General features: G+C 38.3%; 1 protein-coding gene across 1 annotated transcript; it reads right to left on the bottom strand.

The window, feature by feature from the left end:
• Positions 1–234: 234 nt before the first annotated feature.
• Positions 235–3,995, bottom strand: fgf3 (fibroblast growth factor 3). The gene is made up of 3 exons (XM_056264080.1): positions 3,118–3,995; positions 1,832–1,935; positions 235–1,048 (listed from the first exon to the last, which is right to left on the bottom strand). The coding sequence occupies exons 1-3, from the start codon at positions 3,392–3,394 to the stop codon at positions 659–661; spliced, it is 771 nt and encodes a 256-aa protein (XP_056120055.1). The 5' UTR covers positions 3,395–3,995; the 3' UTR covers positions 235–658.
• Between the last annotated feature and the right edge of the window lie 16,011 nt (positions 3,996–20,006).

Raw genomic sequence — 20,006 nt, 5'->3', positions numbered from 1 at the left:
ACATATATGTAGACTCATATTTGAATGAAGTAATAGGAAACTGGAGAGGGATTGTTCAAAGACAACAGTGTTATTCTTACGACTAATCTCTTTGATATTTGGAAGAAACTATGTCATCAATAACTTAAAAACATATAAACAAAAATAAATATGTATTACATTAGTAATATACAAAGTACTCCTGATTGCAGTTTAAGAACAGTAGCCTATCACATGTAAGTTAAAAAGCATCTGTTTTTACGTGTATGGAACTTTGTTTTCTACTTCAGTAAGAAAAAAGTGCTTGTCTGTACACCACCATACATAACACGTCATCGGCATTGTCAAGCACTTGTACAACGTCCTAATTTACCATTACAAACATTTACTCTATGTTATCTTGCTCAAATAAAAAAAGTAAATGACTGTACATCTATGTACAATAATTACACGTCTTTTACCGAAAAGACTTGAGAACATGACGTGGTGCATGTCATAAAAAAGCAAAACTTTCAGTAGTGTTAATTTTGGTCACATGAACATCTTTATAATTCAGATACTGGGCTTTAAATGTCACTCTCATAATTCCTCGAAAGTTTTCTTGAAAATCATCCTCTGGTGAGAAAATTGTTCCATGTGACTCTCGGCGGATTTCCTCTCCATCTGTGTCGAGAGAGTGTTAAATGTCAGGCCTTCTGCTGTGGCCCTTGGAGCCCCTGTGTCGTCGTCTCCTGCGCTCTGCCCGACCGACAGGGGCCCGGTGAGAGCCCGTCTGGTGCCGCTGGCTCTCTCTGAGCTTGCGCACCATCTCGTGGTCCTTGTTGCCCAGAACACGGGGCAGAAAGAGGGAAGCTTTGTCCGTGCTCCGTGTCTTAAAGCCCCTCCTGGGCCGGCCCTTTCCATTGATGGACACGTACCACTGCCTTTTAGAGCTGGCACGGCGCTTGCCGGCCCCGGCACCGGACCCTGCTGGGGGAGGCTGGGTTGTGGAGTGGTGCCGTGACGCATAGGTGTTGTATCCGAGCTCGTGAATGCGCTCCAGGAACTCACACTCTCTGTTGAAGAGTTCCTGAAAGGGTTAAAAAAAATGTTATTAGCCTTTTTTTAATGTTTCTCATCTTGACTGTGTGGCCATAAAGAAGTCATCTCCTTTATGTAGAAAAATCAACATTTAAACTGGTCAAAACTCTGCACATTCACTGGGAAGAAAAAAAAAGTTGCTGCGTTAAATTTTTTAAGTACAATCAACTTGGGTGTTTAAGTCATTTCAACTTAAATTACATTAAACTGACTTAAAAGTTAAAGCAATGTAAAAGCAAATGATGTCATAACTTACTGATCATATAATTGTTTACAGTGATTTTCAACACCTCTGCATAACCTAATAAAGGTTCCAAAATGGGGTTTTCACAGTGATGTCATACATAGAAGAACCATTTTGGGGTCAACTTTTCAGTGAACCGTACTTAAAATAACCAATTTTTCTTAGTGTGAAGAACATTTTAATAATCTAAAGAACCATTTTCCACTATAAAGAACCTTTTGTGGAGTGGAACAGTTCCATGGATGTTAAAGGGTTCTTTATGGAACCATCAAAACCAATAAAGAACCTTTATTTTTAAGAGTAAGAACCATGTGGTTATCACTCTCTGCTGACCAGAACTTTCAGTGACAAGGTCCCCAGTGAGGCAAACAAAACTCAGTAATCAAACTCTCAGTGATGTAGCAGCATGTGGTTCCGCATGAAAAACACCACCATGTGGCGAGAGCCTCAAATAGCCCTGCTTGTTATCTGATCCCACTGCTAGCCGAATTTCAGATACTTGATTTTCCGACGTGACATAACACTTACCGAAGCATACAGACGGCCTTTCTCATTCATAGCCAGGTATCTTCCCGAAAACAGGCCCTTGATCGCCACCACACCGACATCGACAGCTGTGATCTCGAGTATGCCTAGGGAGAAGAGTGGGGCACTCGTTAGTGCGCATGCTAGAAATGTGAAAAACACCTATAATAGAATTTCAAAATTGCACAATTAACTGTAGGATTCAATACAAGGTCAGCCGAGTCTGTTTTCACAAGCATGTCATGATTTAATGTTTGAAATCGCAGTTTTCGTAGTGTTATTATTATTCAATGATATTGAAAACCGTAACAGTTGCAAATGTTATGTAACCTATACATAAATTAAGTTTGTTTACTATAATATAAATTGATTTGCTATAAATATCAGTAATTGATTTATATCACTAAATTGATTTGAACTTATTATTAATATAGCTTATGATTAAAGCTAAACATGTAGCCTGAAACACATTAAATATTCAATAATTATGGAAATGTATTTGTTTCCAAAAGGTTAATTGTAAATGTAGGATTCATTTAGCTGTTTTAAATGTATCTTGTTTTACAAAGCCTATATATTTATATAGTATTTTTTCGTTTATTGAGTCACGGTCTACACACCACGCTGTCAGGTTAGACATACAGACACTAAACGCCTCTTAAAGAGGATGTTTATTCATCCTTTTTTTTTCACTGATTAATGGCTCTCCTCATTCTTCTGTTTGGAATAATCATCCTTTTACGTTGGATAAACACATCCGTTGTCTAAGTCATTATGTTAAACTGTCTGTTGAGTCCTGTTTTCATATGGTAATTGTCCATGAGCACTCGGATTCGACTAATTGGAAAACTACAGATAAACGAATGCTGCAATTTAAAGAAATATAATTTAAGATTATAATTTATAAGATAGCAAATGTAGCTACAAATATTCTACTCCCTGACAGCGAATTGATATTACGATGTAAGCTGGAGTGTCTGGTGTCACAAAATAATGGGACACAGCGACCTAGACCTAATTTTTGACTTTACGTTTAGTTTAGTTTAGTTTAGTTTAGTTTAGTTCAATCCCCAAAAGAGCTCTAATAGTTGCTTTAATCTCCCTTTACAGTGATAAGAATGCTGATTAAAATGTTCTCTGCTCCTTAATGACGGACAGGTAGAATTAATTTTTCGATGTTAATTAATATCCCATTAATATTGTCAGCGCACAATGTGTATTCGCGCAATTACGCAAGTCTCTGATCATATATTAAATTGACATGAGAAGCGTGAGAAGAGTTTACTCACTGAGAGGGTTGTTTTCGTCAAGAGATCCGTCTATTTTTCCGTTCGGGTGTATTTGCAAATGATATTTCGTGGCGCAGTAAAGTTTCCTGCGTCTTGGAGCTCCGCCGAGGTGCTCGTAAACCCCGCCGCGTCCTCCAGCATCGCGCCGCGTCCTCGGGTCACACTCCTGGCCCCTGACACAAGGAGCCCTTGGGCTCCTGCTCAGCCTCGGAGCCAGAGATCCCTGCAAACTCGAATCCAAGGAGCTCAGTAACAACAAGAGCAGAATTATAACCATTGTGGCATGGCGGGATGTCGGCAAAACCTCGCTGGAATGGAAAGAGCTGGCACACGGGGTCCCATCAAAGAAGTTTCATATGTCAGTGATCCAACATTTTAAAAGAAAACTTGCTGTATCCTTCTTTAATAATGTGTCGCGGTCATCCGGCTTGGTGGCGACAGCATTGGTGCTCATGGGTTCCACTCTGCTCTCCAAACACACTGTATCTGACCGAGGAGGAGAAAACAGCCTGTCGAGCCTGTCGTGAGATTTCGCTGATCGACAGTGTGCGCAGAAATAAAAGAGCCCTCCTGCAACAATAGCCCGAACCCCGACCAATTGATACAAAGAAAAAGGGGAGGCAAGGTATCAGTCTTGTGTGAACCAAGAGGTTGCAGCGTGGATAAAATTACACAGCACTGCACACGGTGGCTTACAGAGGAAAACCGCATCACAAAGAGAGAGAGACATCCAAGCGCACAGTTCGCTTCTTTTCAAAGACCCGAAAATTATATTTAAGCATTAACACTGGCCTCTGGCTGGGTGAGCCACTATTAATTCTCTTTTCATGCTTGTTGGCACATTTCGACAGTGATGTTAACATTCATAGACATACGCACGAGGCTTTCAACGATCCACATTTATGTATGGAATGCTTCTAGTATAAAACAGTGAGTGACGACACACAATGGTCTCGACAGTTGGCTTGATAAATCAGTAAAAGTCACTTCCATAGAACAAAAGTTCACGGGTTATGCATTTATTAATAGACAGATTTTAAGCGGGTTATTTGCGTAATAGGTGCAAAATAATTCCCAGCATTTTTATCCTGTTAAATATGAACGAAATCATGATTCAGAAACGTCCAACCCCTATTTTTACGCATATAACAGCTTTAATATGGCTATGTGATGCTTTCTTCTTCAAACAACCCACTATCGCTCCGAAGTATGCTAGCCATTAATTCAAAATATTTTATAGGCTATACAGCAGGTAGTGATGCTCTGAATAAAACGATCAAGACGTGTTTTTCCATTCACTGCAACCCAGAAGCGCATCTATTATTTCCCTGCTATTTGAAATGCATAAATCCAAGTGCCGCTTCGCGAAGTTTGTGTCCTGATTTTGAAAGAAAAAAAACAACTAGGCATATTCCATATTCCAACTAGGCATAATTTTTCCCATAGTCTTAATCAATCTAGCAGGCCGTGGAAATGAAAACATGCATCTTCTCTCAGGAATGAACCAGACTGCAAGTGCGACTCAAAGCTGTGTGTGCTGCTGCTATAGTGGGTGGAAGAGTAACACGCAAATGACTTCTGCCTAAATTGCTTCCATCTTGGTCGCATTATGGTTGCCATTCTCGTAATTAGCACCATCATCTACAAATCTCCCTGCCCTTTGGCGCAACACCAGCGCATGCTATTGAGGACCTCGTGGGAAGGCAGCCTTCATTTGTCTTCGCTTTCCATACCCTGACTGTTTGTCATACAGGCTATAACTGCTCGTAATAACTTATTAGTCGCGCTGCAGTCGGACCAGACCCGGCGTGTGTGTGTGTGTGTGTGTGTGTGTGTGTGTCAAGACTAGACGGAGAGTAGATATGCGCCTTTACTGATGCTCTGGTGACCATCTCTGAGAGAGACGCGCTTGATGTGGTTTGATCCTGACAGTGGGTTGCATTTCTGATGTGGTCGGCTGTTTCTTTCTGGAAGTATTTTAATTACGGCCCACAGCCGCCCACAAAGCCCAGCAGTAATAATCAGTATGAGAGAGAGAGAGAGAGAGAGAGAGAGAGAGAGAGAGAGAGAGAGAGAGAGGGGGGGGGGGGGTGTTCACTCAGGATGTTGCCTGAACGGTTAAACCGTACCATGTTAAAGTATTTTCGGTAACACTTTATTTTACTATGTCCTTGTTACACATGTTACATGTAGTTAGTAGGCCTAATAACTAAAAAATGATGCATAGTAATTACATGCAACTAACCCTAAACCAAACCCCAATCATAACCCTAACAGTATTACTCAGTATAATGCAATATCTTCTTCGCAACCCTTTGCTTTTTAAATTAAACAAGATGGAAAATTGGATACGTCATAACGCCAACAGGTTAACCATGAAATGAGCTAAAGGGTTGAAATCACTATCATGATAGATTATAATTGGATTTGTGGGTCTAGGAATAGATTTTAAATGACAGAATGCTGTCATCTGAATAAGCAGGTTCTCTTGTTTAATTTGATATATAATGATATAACATGTGGTTACATAAGCTTATCATCTTAATTTACGAAAATTAAAAATATGTGGCCGAGCAGGTGGGAGGACTGTAACACTCTTCAAAGCAAAGACAGTCAGTGTATTAGCAAAACTGTAAAAAAATTAATTATTAGAATGACCAACACACGCAACACACGCTGTATGTTGAAATGTCAGGTTTGCACATTTTTATGACTTTTTTTGTTGAATTTATGTATTTGAAATATTGAGTTTAAATGTTTCAAATGAAACGAGGGTGTGTGGCGATAATAATTGTTTTGAATATGTAGCCACAGTAAATCTATAAATGACATTTAAAATATCTGTGTTTTCTATGAGTTCTACAGGCCACCAGCACTCTTTACTCAACATTCATTTATGGCATAAGTTTGTAGCAGACAGACATTGGAATATATACATAAATGTTTGAGATGCATATAGCACAAAACTACAAAAGCCACCAGTCGCCATATTGATATCTGTAATAAAATATTAGAATTTTCTCTTTATCCCCTTTCAGATTTTTACAATTAGTTATAGCTTACTTTTTTATTTGCAAAAATATACTGACCTGATTGTAAACTATTGTTAGTTTGATGTATTTACTCTAGTTTGACTTGTTTACTCTTGTTAACTTAAAAAGGAAGTAACCTTAAGTTAAACTTAAAAAATTGAGTTAATACAATGAAGGAGATTAGTTTAATCAACAGAAACTCAAAATATGATGTTATCGAAACCACAAAAATGATCCAAGTTGATTTGACAAAAGAAAAAATGTGATAACACATCATGAAAATAACTTGTTTACTGGTGTTTTAAAAAGCACATGAAGAAATATGTATGTAATGTATAAAAAGATTCATACTGCAAACCTATTCAGTTAAAAGTTTTGGAAAAAAGAAGATTTTGGTGGTTCAAAGAACCAAGTGAACAAGATTTTTTAGTCAAGTTTAATAGTCACAAATTATCTTTTTTTTTTTTTTGGCTCCTTTGCAGAAAAGGAGGTTCCATAATCCAGACCAAATCAAGCTGACCTCTGAACCTTTTCTGCTGTACTTTTTCTCATGCCATTTTTTTTTTTTTTTTTTGCGCTAGTGATCTGAGGGCCTTGGCTAGAGCCAGACGGGAATGCCTCTCGTCCCCTGACAAATCACCGTTGAGCCCCTTTTGTCCGGGTTCACTTTGATCTCACCTGCTTGTCAGGGGCTCAGAAAGAACTCCCGTACAGTCCCAACGCACTGCAAACAAATTGGCAAGCACTTTATTCTCATACCTCATTACCCCAGGTTGGTTTGGGAAAAAAGGTTAACCTCTTTAAATACCCTATTATACAAAGCATTTTCATGAGTATGTTTTGGAGCGTTTGTGTAGCGTTCCGCTCATTGATGCGAGTTTGTCTTATTCTTTTGCCAGAGAGCCCTCAACAGAGCCTCACATCATGTCCGAGGCCATCGGCTTTTCAGCGGAACGATGGAGAGAGAGATTTACGGGATGATTTTAACGGCGTTCATAAATGCTGGCCGTACCGCCTCATTGCACCTTTTCCATTTCATAGATGTCAGAAGTGTTGGATTGATTTCGGTGCTGTAGACTCGCCCAGTTGATCCGTCCGGGTCGAACATGCATGCCAAAGGACACTTTTATTTGCTTTGAACTGATTTTAATGCAACACCCTTAATACTGATTCCAATCCCCAAGGGACAGATCATCTACCTCATGACACACACTTTTCATAAATCTCAATGACGGCTCTCAAAGTGATTCGCCAGCAGCTCTTCTCTCTCTCTCTCTCTCTCTCTCTCTCTCTCTCTCTCTCTCTCTCTCTCTCTCTCTCTCTCTCTCTCTCTCTCTCTCTCTCTCTCTCTCTCTCTCTCTCTCTCTCGCTCTCGTTTCGCTCTCTCTCCGTTTTAATTTCTCTCTCACACTCTCTCTATTCCTCTCCCACACTTCATCTTGAAACCAGATAGGTCTTCCTTATACCTCTGCAGCCCTTTGATTCTTAGCTGCGGGTCTCAAATACCTTTTGGGAGGACAGTGGATTTCTCTGCACCTTCCAACAGTAAAATGATTGTGGTGGCCTGTAACTGTATAAGGCATCAATGAGCGCTCGGGGAGAGCGAAGAAAACAATTGACACATTTTGCAGCCGCGACACATTTCACTCAATGCATGTTTATGTGGAAAAACCGATCGTGGACTGTTACGGTCCGAATCTTTCCAGTACAGTACCGTCCCTTCCTGCTCTTTCTGTGGGACAGGAACACAATGTCACGCCACTGCTGGACAACACTCATGCCGACAGTGACGAAGCAGCTGTCGATGACTCATTTGAAACTCAATGTCACCTAATTTCCCTTAAATATAAGGCCATTGACAGAGGGGATGGGGTCCCCAGCAGGGGCCAGTGCATGTGAAAGGGCCATGTTGATTGTGTAAAAGATGGATGGCAGAGGAGTGTTTGCTGCAAACCGCATTGTTCCCATTTCTTCTTTTCAAAACTTCATGGCAACATTTATATGGACCCTCTCTGAGCTTTTACTTTCACACACCTTTTGTTCTTCTCCATACCTCCTTAAAAACACACACACATGCACGCACACACATACAAAATAACACAATGTTGTCACAATAAAGAGATAAACATGAAAATGCTGTCATCACTTACTCCCCCTCATGTCGTTCCAAACATGTATGACTTTCTTTCTTCTGTGGAACCCAAAAGAAGAAATTTTTTGGGGGGAGGGGATTACTTTTTTTGTCCATACATTCTGCATACACTGATTTTCGTCAATTCAAATGAATCTAATCAGATTTCAGATTCAGAAAGTTTTGTTTCTATGAACTTTGCAATCCATTCGCACATTCACTTACATGTGCATTTATGTATTTTAAACTAAACGCACGGCCATATTTTGTACTTAGTCGCCGCATTCAGAACCGGAGAAAATCATTAGCATAATTAACAAAATACCTAAAAGGAAAGCTGACAATGTCATGTTGAAGAGCTTTTTTTAAGCAAATATTCAGTAAATAATCAGTCTCCTCCACTGACCAGTTCGTCGGACGTAAATAAACTAGTGTTGTCAAATCGATTAATCGGGATTAATCGCACCTAACATAAAAGTTAGTGTTTATATGATATGTGTGCGTGTATATACATATACATTTACATATACACACACATATATTATATAAACAAACTTGTTCAACACATTCTCATCCCAAGGCGTCACACACACACACACACACATTCACAATATGGTCCATGTGGAAAATGTTTACATTTCAGTGTACAAAATGTTCTATTTTTGTCTTGTGTGTTATTATCTTTATTTATTTTTTATTTTGTTTTTTACGAAGTACATTCTTGCTTTGCCTTCTAAAGTTATATTTATGTGTACTAGATGAATTGCTGCTAAATTTTCGTTGTTCATTTCTTGGGCAATGACTATAAAAAACTTTCTACTTCTACTTCTACTTCTAACTGACACTTTTGACCATGCGTCAACATGCCAACGCACATGGTAGCCCTTAAGCGTCAATATGAGACGCTCATCCTCGGTCATCTAACTGACAAATCCGACGCACATGGCACCCTTTAGCGTCAGTTAGATGACGCTTCCTTTATGGGTAGGTTTAGGTCTGGGGTAGGGTTAGGGTTAGACCACTAGGAGGCGCGTCTCATATTGACGCTTACCATGTGCGTCGGCATGTTGACGCATGGTCAAAAGCGTCAGTTAGATGACGGCTTGGGATGAGAATGGGCTGACTTGTTAGCTGCGAATCACAATTAATCGATTTGACAGCACAAAAATAAACATATGCAAGTTCGTAAGAAGTACAAAGTATGTAAACAGAGATCTTATTATAAAAAGTCGAAATCATAAGGATCACAACAACAATTTTTGAGAAGATAGTTGTATTAAATTGTTTACATGCTTAACTGTTGTTTGGATTATTCCAGGTCTATACAGCACTATCTTCAATCGATTGAGTTGTTTACATGAAGGCTTTTCAATACAATTGAGCCATCAGTCAGGTTATTTTTAACGTAGCCAATGAAAGTCATTGTTGTTTGGACCCCAGCATTATTTAAAATATCATGCTTTGTGCTCCACAGAACAAAGAAAGTCATAGGTTTGGAATGACTAAAAAGGTGAGTAAATCATGAGAGGATTTTCGGTCGCACTTTCATTCACTGGCCTAAGCCTTACCTATGAAAGTACTGTAGGTAACTACATGGGTTAAGGTTAGGTTTAGTAGGTTCACGGTTAGTACATAGTTATTACACATCTGTAAAATAAAGTGCTACCGAATTTTCATACTTATTTGTTTTGTCTCCTTACTTAGTTTGTATTTGACTACATTTACCAAATACGTGGTGCACATTACTTTCAAATGCGTCAAAATGGAATATGTCAATTTGTCAGAAGCTGTAATGGAAAAACTCTGATATAATGCGACAGAAATAGATATGTGCTTGTATTCTGCCTGTGCTAACATAAGTGAGCAGTCTCACAAGGGTGATGACGGAGCCCACGGTGACCCAAAGAGAGACGCGTGCAGCCACCACACGCCAGGACGCTTTCATGATGGTTGCCAGTCCCATTAGATCTTTTAGATGGAAACAGACACTAAGCATAGATGGATTTCTCTTTACTTAATCTAATGAGTGTTTTAATCAGAAAGCCTGAGCGTGTTTTGGAGTGCTGACAGAATCCTGTCCTGAAAGCACTTAACACCATGCTATTGTTTACTGACGTCTTTCAGGGGGTCTGAAAGACAACAAGACCCAGTGATGTTTATGTTTCTTGTTAGAGTTGTGGCTTAACATGCACAACACTTCGCTGAACATTTCTGGCATGCCTGACGTTAACATTCAGCGACACATTGTTGTTATGGAATCAGAGAGCCTTCCCTAAATAAAGGCCAATCACAAGTGGTCACAGGAGACGCATTTAAGATGCTTTGTTAATAGCAGTTGTAAATGACAGTCCGTTTCGGCTGACCCACTGTAAAAAAAAAAAGTTTTTTCACAGAAATATACTGTATTATTTTACAGATATTTTCTGTTTTTTTAACATTACGTGTAAATGGCAATAAAATACAGAAAAAAACTTTTATTAAAAACTTTAACCATAAAATAAAAGTAATAATCTATAAATTCATATAAGGAGAAATTATAGTTTTTTTACAGGATTATTCTTTTTTTTAATTGGCTTGAATGTTAAATTACATTAAATTCTATGTAAAAAGACAAAAAAAATCGCTTATTTAAAATTAAGACAACTATGTGTTTTTTTTACTGTGAAACCTTAAATTTAAGGTAAATACGTGTAAAAAAACAATCGTAAAAAAACGGTAAAAAGTCTGGCAGCAAAGTTGCCAAACACTTACCGTCAAATTACAGTAAAAAACCTTAAGTTATTCTACGGAATAATTCTGTTTTTTAAAATACAGATATTTACTGTAAACATTTTCTGTATTTTTACAGTTCCACTGCTGTAGAATGAAAGGAAAATCTTATTAAAAAAATGTCTGTAGAACATTAAACAAATGAATAAATCTGCATATAAACTGGAAATTATTGCAGGAATACCTTACAATTATACAATTAAAGAAGTCTTCTGTTTTTACACAGTATTCTTTGGTAAATTCATAACATTATCAATTACATCCACAAGAACTCCCCGTCAAAGTACAGATTTTTAGATGTAAAACACGTACTTTTCACATTAATGTATAGGTTTACTTTGAATAAACTTACTTTTATAGTAATTAAACGCAACTATCCAATATATCTACATACTTTTAATTCAAGGAGTTCACTTTATATAAACATTGTTTTATAGTAAATAAAAGCAACTATCCAATATATCTACATTACTTTACCATTAATGTATAGGGTTAGGGTTAGGTTAGCACCTCACACCTATCAAATACAGGGTAAATGTAAAACTTCCAAGTCCCCTGCCACCAATGCAGATATTTTTCAGAAGCAAAGATAAACTTTGCTGGCCACATCAGCTTAAGATTCAACAAGTGCAGATACAAGAGTGATAGATAAAAAATATATACTTAAAATAAAAATAAAAAAACAGCTATGTAGGCTATACCTTTCATGCAGATATGCTGTAAATAAAAATTGAACATAATAATTACTGTGTGTTATACTGAAACAGATCTAAAAATATTGCCTTGAAAGATGGATGAATACAGTAAGAATCACAGATGTAATGTGTTCTGACAGACTGCATTTCCCACAATTATGAATGAAGACATTCTACATGATATACTATGTAATATACTAATGGGTTAATATAAGAGTGTCTATGATAGAAGATAAAGGAACATTTTAAAACATGTGCCAAATTCTTAGTATCATATTGGTTTCATTGGCGTTCAAAAACGTTATACCATTTTCCAGAAAAATTTCAATGTACTGACCTAACATAATGTCATGTGGTATTACCCCGTTTTCTTTACACGTTTAATATGAGTGAACACATCTTATATTCAAATAAGTTTATATTTATATTACTGGCCTTGATAAACAGTCTTCAAGAGTTCTCTGTTTATGAAATAATTTCCTATTTTTTGGGAAATGCATGTTGAATGCAATACATGATTTTTATTGAGCGGGAAAGGTTTTTCAAAGTAGCCATAGAGTTTACCAAAGAGTTTTGGTAAAATATTTTTTGTGACAATTCTGAATAATAATAAACTATTACTACTTGAGTGAGTTTTCTTTTCAAAATTTTCATTCTTTAAATGACGATTCTGTTTTTCCCCATTATAATATCAGAACAGTACGCCGTGACTTTTTTATTTGACTTTTACGATTTTTTTTTTCAACATAGAAGAAGGTTTATTCAAATATTATAGCATGTTTAATGCATTAAAGACTTGACTATGTATTTGAATAAATCAATATTTATTTATCAAATAAGTGTCACGTCAAAGACCGGGAGTTGAACACGATTATATTATTGTAAACTGAAACTATTGTATTATTTGCTACATATTAATAATAAGGTGCTTATACAATGTAAAGCTGAATGCGCTTACAGTGTGTACGGATGTTAAAGGCAAAGTGCTTCGGTTCATTCAGAGGGTAACATGTTGTCTAGGGTCAAATTCAGATGAATGTATTTGTTGGGGATTGAGGTGGTGAGAAGGATTGACTGGTGGTTGAATTTTGAACATCTGTTTCCAGGATCTGTCCACACATGAGTGACAAATCACAGTTTTACACAACCTCTAAACCTCAACAAGAAATGAGACTGTTCACTCTTCCTCCATCCATTGTGACATCACGAAACACTGCAGTGCAAAGCAGGCTGAATGTGGCTCTCAGTTATGAGCATGAAACTGGATATACGGCTTTACGTTCAGCAGATGTGAGGGGTGTGAACTCTCTCCCCGCCTCTTTCTCATAATATTCTGATTTACAAATAAAAATGTGGATAGTTGTAGAATGTTGTATGTTTTAACCCTCTGGGGTTGTTCGTTTAACAGTCACACTTGGGGTGTTCGGGTCCAAATGGACCCAAAGGGCAGGATTCATTTTTTTTTTTTTAAATCGTTAAAAAAAAATTTTCACTTGTTTTTTTCTTTTCTTTTTTGGTGTTTTGAGATAATTTCAAAAATAAAAATGATTTATAATTAATATTAATGCAATAATTATGACCCATTTTTCCCCCATTGAATATAATATAATTTTTTTTTTAATTTTTATTTAATTTTAGTCAAGCCTAGGCCTCATGAAAGCAATTTTTGAAATGAGATGGATGCCATCTGGTGGACAAACTGAGCATTTTAAACATTCAAAACCCATATGTAATCTGAATTTATTAGTGTGTATGTGTGTAAAAGTGTGTTTGTGTCTGTGTGTGTGTGGATGTGTCTGTTTTGCACTCTTGATGTTTTATAGATTCACCCCTTCACTGTTGTGTGCTTTTTTTCTGGATCGTGGCTGATTTGTAGATTGTACGCACAAAAAAACTCTGTATTTTCACATTTTTGCCAATTTCCCATTCATTTCCTATGCGGGTCCATTTGGACCCGAAGGTCCTGAGTGTGACTATTTTTTTTACAACCACTTAGACTATTCAAATCCTGTCCCCAATTTTTTTGGGTGTTCATATACCCAGTACCAACAAAGTCACCAAATTTCGGACCATTCCGATAAAGCTATGATTTAAAAAAAAAAAATTTATTTAAATGCTTCGGGTCCATTTGGGCCGAACAACCCCAGAAGGTTAACTCGCAGTAAGACATGTGAATTTGTTAAATGCTGACACACAAACCCGACACACAAACCCGCCTCCCCTCACTCACTCGTTTAATTTGCTCCGGATGAATATTGTTGCTGTTACAAGGCTTGAATTTCAGCGTGGGATTGTTCATATTGCACATAATTTTACTCATTCCCGCAGATTTTGTGCTCACAGACACCCAAAGTGTGCGCACATAAAGCCGACTCTCAGTGCTAAATTGAGTTCTTTTTTGTGCTTAAATAGTCAAATACACACAAGATAATGTCAAAATGCCGGCCTTTATGAGTATTCGTAAACACAGTCAGTTATGTTTTAAGTGAACGTAAACAGTTGAGAAAGAAAACGCATGTGTAACAGTATAAGGGATCCGTGCATTCGATCTTAAAGTGACAGCAGCCTAATAAACCTGCTGCCAAATTATGATATAATATTAAAGATATCTGTATAGCAGTTTTCCCCTATGGTAGCGATGTCAAAATTGTGGCCAGTCAAAATGCCGAGTGGCTAGTGAGTTTGGAAACCTACTTTACACAGAGAGCAAAACAGTTCATGTCGAGCCCTGCTGGCAGGTCTGAGTGCAGTGGAGCAATGACTTCTGACCTTGCACTGGCCCATTCCTTGACCTCTTCCTGTCACAACTCCAGATTGTGACAATAGTAAATAACTGTAGAAGCCTTTGATCCATAAGGCCTAAATATTTTTCACAAAGGTACTGTGAGAGAGACATTGCCAAATCACATACTAATGAGGGCTAAGCCAGTGAAACTGGTAGGTTGCAACCCAAAAAATGGACTGCATGTCTTTTTTAGATAGAGTTGTGAAGAAACAGTGGAAAAACAATGCTAAATGCAAATCCATAACCATTTACAGCTAGAGTAGCCAAATCAGCATGCTAAATATGCCTGTCTCTTTGGTACTTAATTCATTGTGTGATAGGCCCTCATCCTTGGAAACCATAAACAATAATATATAAGAGAAAATAAATTACAACCCAGGCTACATTAAATATGGGTTTGATGCTGTTTGTTTGCAACTTGATGTCCAATGTAAAATCTGGGTCCTGAAGCACAACCAGTTGAGAACCACTGACCTAAACGAATACCAACCTGATCTCTCGGGACAACTTCACTATGTCGCGATTTCATATGAATTTGTACGATGTGAATCGTACAAAAATGTACGATTATTAGAAAGGTCCACCTCTAAATATTCCCCCTTCAATGGAAGTAAGCAGATCGTATGAAAACATATGAACGAGATTGCACAAATTCATATGAATTTGGCACCAATTCACCAAAACATAAAATAGTTTGAAATTGCTATGAGACTGTGTTGGCGGGTAACTCATTACAAGTAACTTGACTTACGTAATCAGATTACTTTTTCAAGTAACTAGAAAAGTAACGCATTTTAAAATTTACATCAAAATACCTGAGGTAATTTTTCAAATAAGTAAAGTTGTTTTCCAATTTATTGACTGACAGCTCTCTTGTCCCCATGAGACAAAGCGAAGTGCAGAGGCGTTGTGTGTAAACATGATGGTTATTGTAGTTCTAGATGTGAGTGTGCATTTACTCATCTCACTTGCACACAAAAAACATTCAATATTCCTCAAAATGAATAACATCAGTGAAATGCCAGCCCGTTCTCATCCTTTGGCGTCATACATGTGACGCTTTTGACATTTCGTCGAAATCTTAGGCACATGGCATCCTTTAGCGTCAATTTGAGATGCAGATCCCAAAGCAGACTTTTCCCTCCACAGACGCACGTCGGTTAACTAAGAAATACACTTGCGCTCCCCGGGGCGGTTCAGCGCAAAGAAAAGGCGTGTTCCGGCGCAAACTTTCCCTCATGCTATTTTGCTGTTCTATAAAACAATTGCACCACTGACCAGAAAAAAAACAGTCTAAAGTCAGTGGCGCGTTGCGCGTTGTTCATTATGGTATTTTAAGCTCGCATGCTTGGCCATAATCAATGTAGCGTGTGCACAACGCGCATACACTTTGATTCTCTCATCTAAGCAGCAGTTTTCATTTTTGCAAATCATACATTATTACGATAGATAGATAGATAGATAGATAGATAGATAGATAGATAGATAGATAGATAGATAGATAGATAGATAGATAGATAGATAGATAGATAGATAGATAGATAGATAGACAATTTATTATAAAAGCATGTAGCTTACACATTTACCCAAATTATCATACGCCTGTTTAACAGAAGTTAATTTGGGTGGGTTTCTCCATCCCCAATGTCACTTCTTTGTGTTTTACGGCCCTGACGAGAACGTTGCTCTCCTCGGCTGTGAACCGCTCCTGGCGCGCGCCTGGCAAATCCGCCGTTATAATAGGAATCCGCTTTAGAACAAGCGCGCCTGCTCTTAAAGGGAATGTGAGATGACGCTCTGATTGGTTTATTTCACGTTACGCCCAAACCACACCTATGAATAATGAAGCTACTTCAGACCAACCCCTTTTAGATTTGCGCCAGGCACAAGAGGCATTTATCCCGCCGGGAAAATAGCAACAGAGCCGGGATCCGCCCACAAAGTTACTTGGGCTTTACGCTTTGACACTTGCGTTTCAGATCGTTAAAAAAGGGCCCTTGGTGTGAAAGGGTCTTTACATTTGCCCAAAAATATAACTTTTTTGTTATAAAAAAACAAGCCCAGCCCAGGTGGAAAAAAAGTAACGCAAAAGTAGCCTAACGCATTACTTTTCTAAAAAAGTAACTAAGTAACGCAAGTTAGTTACTTTTTAAGGGAGTAACGCAATATTGTAATGCATTAAGGCCTGTTCACACCGGGACAAATTTCGCGCGTGATATTCGCCGACGTTTAACGCCTCGTGACTAAACAAAGGGCGCCAATGTGAGTGTGCACACCGACGCGAAAAACGCCACGTGTAAAAGCGTCATTTTTTTTAAAACGCCTCGGGTTCGTTTTTTTTGTTTGACGCACCGCGTCAAAAACTATCCGACCAATGAGATTGGCGCTTTTGCTCACGGGTCTGGAGCTTCTGAAGTTACAGTAAAACACAACTTGGGGGCGCTCAAACACAAAACGGTCTTGCCGAGACGTAACGGCGAAGAAGATATACGCCAAGTAGTGTCTACACTGCCGGGAACAAATAAGACGAGGAAGATGCAAGGCAAGATGAATGTAGAGCTGCTGGTCTCGTTGCTGTCGGAACATAAAGAACTATATGACAAACGCGACAGCGACTACATCTAAATCTTAATAAAGGAGAATGTTATGGAGAGGTATTGCAGAGCAAATGGGCACCATCTAATGTCAGGGAATGAATTTGCATGTCCACTCGGCTCATCGTCAGCGAAAATCGCTTGGGTGTGAACACAAAAATCGCGTTGAAAAACGCTGGCGAATAACGCGCGCCGATATTCGTCCCGGTGTGTACGAGCCTTTACTTTTTAAAGTAACTTTCGCCTACACTGTTGGCGAATACACGTCTGAAAACATGCACAGATTGTTCTATAGAGTTGGTGGTTTCTTCCTGGACAATATCGACGATAGGCACTTTCTTAGAAATCAAGAAATCCAATTTTTTTCAGTGAGAATCTACAGATTTGCCTTGATATTTTTGCAAGGCCTGAATCTTTAAGTACAGTTTTAGAAAGCAATTTTTACTTTAGTATTCTGCATAATTTGTGCATTTTATATCAAATTCCCTAGATCCTGTGAACCATTAATCACTTGTTGCAATGCTTAATACACTCTATGCAGACACATAGCGAGGGGCAACAGCAGAGCAGAGGTTTTGTCTCCATACCGGCCTGAATGCTAGCTTTGAAGAGGGGGATTAGGATTAACATTGAATTCACTTTTTTTTTTTGCAAAGACTTGACCTAGAACTCTTGTAGGAGACATAGCCACTTGTCAAAACTATAAGAATGGCTAATGCTGCTGCAATAACTTGCTAATTTACTGGCAAAACAGGGGCTTAATTACAGAAAATAAATGACTGTATTATGTGATAGTGAAGAAACTGTTCTCGTAACATTCAGGTAGAAAAGAAATTACAACCCAGGCTACATTAAATATGGGTTATAGGTTTGATGCTGTTTGTTTGCAACTTGATGTCCAATGTAAAATCTGGGTTCTGACTCCTGAAGCACAACCAGTTGAGAACCACTGACCTAAACGAATACCAACCTGATCTCACAGGACAACTTCACTATGTCGCGATTTTTATATGAATTTGTACGATGTGAATCGTACAAAAATGTACGATTATTAGAAAAAAGTAAGCATGAAGGTCCACCTCTAAATATTCCCCCTTCAATGGAAGTAAGCAGATCGTATGAAAACATATGAACGAGATTGCACAAATTCATATGAATTTGGCACCAATTCACCAAAACATAAAATAGTTTGAAATTGCTATGAGACTGTGTTGGCGGGTAACTCATTACAAGTAACTTGACTTACGTAATCAGATTACTTTTTCAAGTAACTAGAAAAGTAACGCATTTTAAAATTTACATCAAAATATCTGAGGTAATTTTTCAAATAAGTAAAGTTGTTTTCCAATTTATTGACTGACAGCTCTCTTGTCCCCATGAGACAAAGCGAAGTGCAGAGGCGTTGTGTGTAAACATGATGGTTATTGTAGTTCTAGATGTGAGTGTGCATTTACTCATCTCACTTGCACACAAAAAACATTCAATATTCCTCAAAATGAATAACATCAGTGAAATGCCAGCCCGTTCTCATCCCAAGGCGTCATACATGTGACGCGTTTGACATTTCGTCTAAATCCGACGCACATGGCATCCTTTAGCGTGAGGCAGAGACAACCTGTGTGATACGCCTTACCCCTCCTGCCTGATCACCATTACTTGCTTGGACACGGCACTTAACCCCTGGTTGCTCCAGGTCATTGTCACACTTTGCCATTTATAAATATTGGAACAATAAGGTTTGAGGAAAATAAAGCATCTTGCTGACTTTTAATTGCATTGCATGATGATAAGTTGAGAAAATGTGAATGCATCTGAATTTGCAATCCTTTAGCAATGCCCACAGATTACTTGCTTTGTTGCATGTTCACAGTAGATGTCATTTCTCAATTAAGTAACTGATACTATAGATTTAATATTCGACGACTCTTTTCAGAACTTGACATGTTAGAGCCGACTAAATAAACAAACAGAGCTGGTAAAATCGGCCGGTGTCACCTCGCTTTGGCCTAAGTGGTGCTAAGGGCATGGGAGCTGGATGCAGTCAAGCTGTCTTTTTGGGCAGTGAATAATGACACAATTGTTTGTCAGTCAGACCAAGAACAGGTGTTATGGAGCTGTAGACTGTAAAGCTAGAGGCCAGTGGCCTTGCTCTCTGGTTTCGAGACAAGGGGGGTTTAAAATCCTCTGATACCTTTGACATGCTGGGTGGTAACCTTAGAGAATGTGTTTGTGAGTGCTACCTTGCAATCCGCCCATTTTGAAATGGACCGCAAAGCTAGTAGTTCTATGGCTACTTTTACTGTTGAAGAATCTGGAAACCAGGTTTAACTCGAATCAAATTTTAAGCATCTAAAAAAGTATTATATAATCTTTTCCCATGCAGGGTTTTAGTATGAATAGCCTGATTTCACCAAGTGCAACATGTTCCTGGATCAAGATCTTTGTTGATCCTGGAACAACATATCCAATCAACCAATCAGATTTGAGGGACAAGTTTACAGTTTATGTCAAGTTTAGGTTTCCAACCATGGGTAATGTGCTTCTACATCAGTGTTGTTCACATAGAGTTTCCCTCTGATTTTAGGGATAACTTAAGGGTAGGGTTATGTTTAGGGGTTAAGATTAAATAAGTTGTATTAAATAAGACAAAATATGTTGACCCTGGAACGTGTCAAACTCAGCAAAATCAGGACGTGCATCAGAAACAGCACATAAAGAGTTAAACTGATCAGCTTTTACAATGACTTTGGAAATGGTATTGAACTCGGTTAGCCACAGGAATACTAATGTTTTCCAACCCCAGCTGTCATTAATTATTTGTCACCAAACATCGGGTAATTCCCCCTTATGCCTCGTGGAGAGGTGTCTGGATGTTTGAGTAAT

Source organism: Rhinichthys klamathensis, unplaced genomic scaffold, assembly GCF_029890125.1.
Source record: "Rhinichthys klamathensis goyatoka isolate OS25496 unplaced genomic scaffold, OSU_Roscu_1.1 h1tg000215l_1, whole genome shotgun sequence".
In the NCBI taxonomy this organism is placed as follows: Eukaryota; Metazoa; Chordata; class Actinopteri; order Cypriniformes; family Leuciscidae; genus Rhinichthys; species Rhinichthys klamathensis.
The sequence above is the reverse complement of the archived record's forward strand: the minus strand, read 5'-3'. Positions and strand labels throughout refer to the sequence as shown.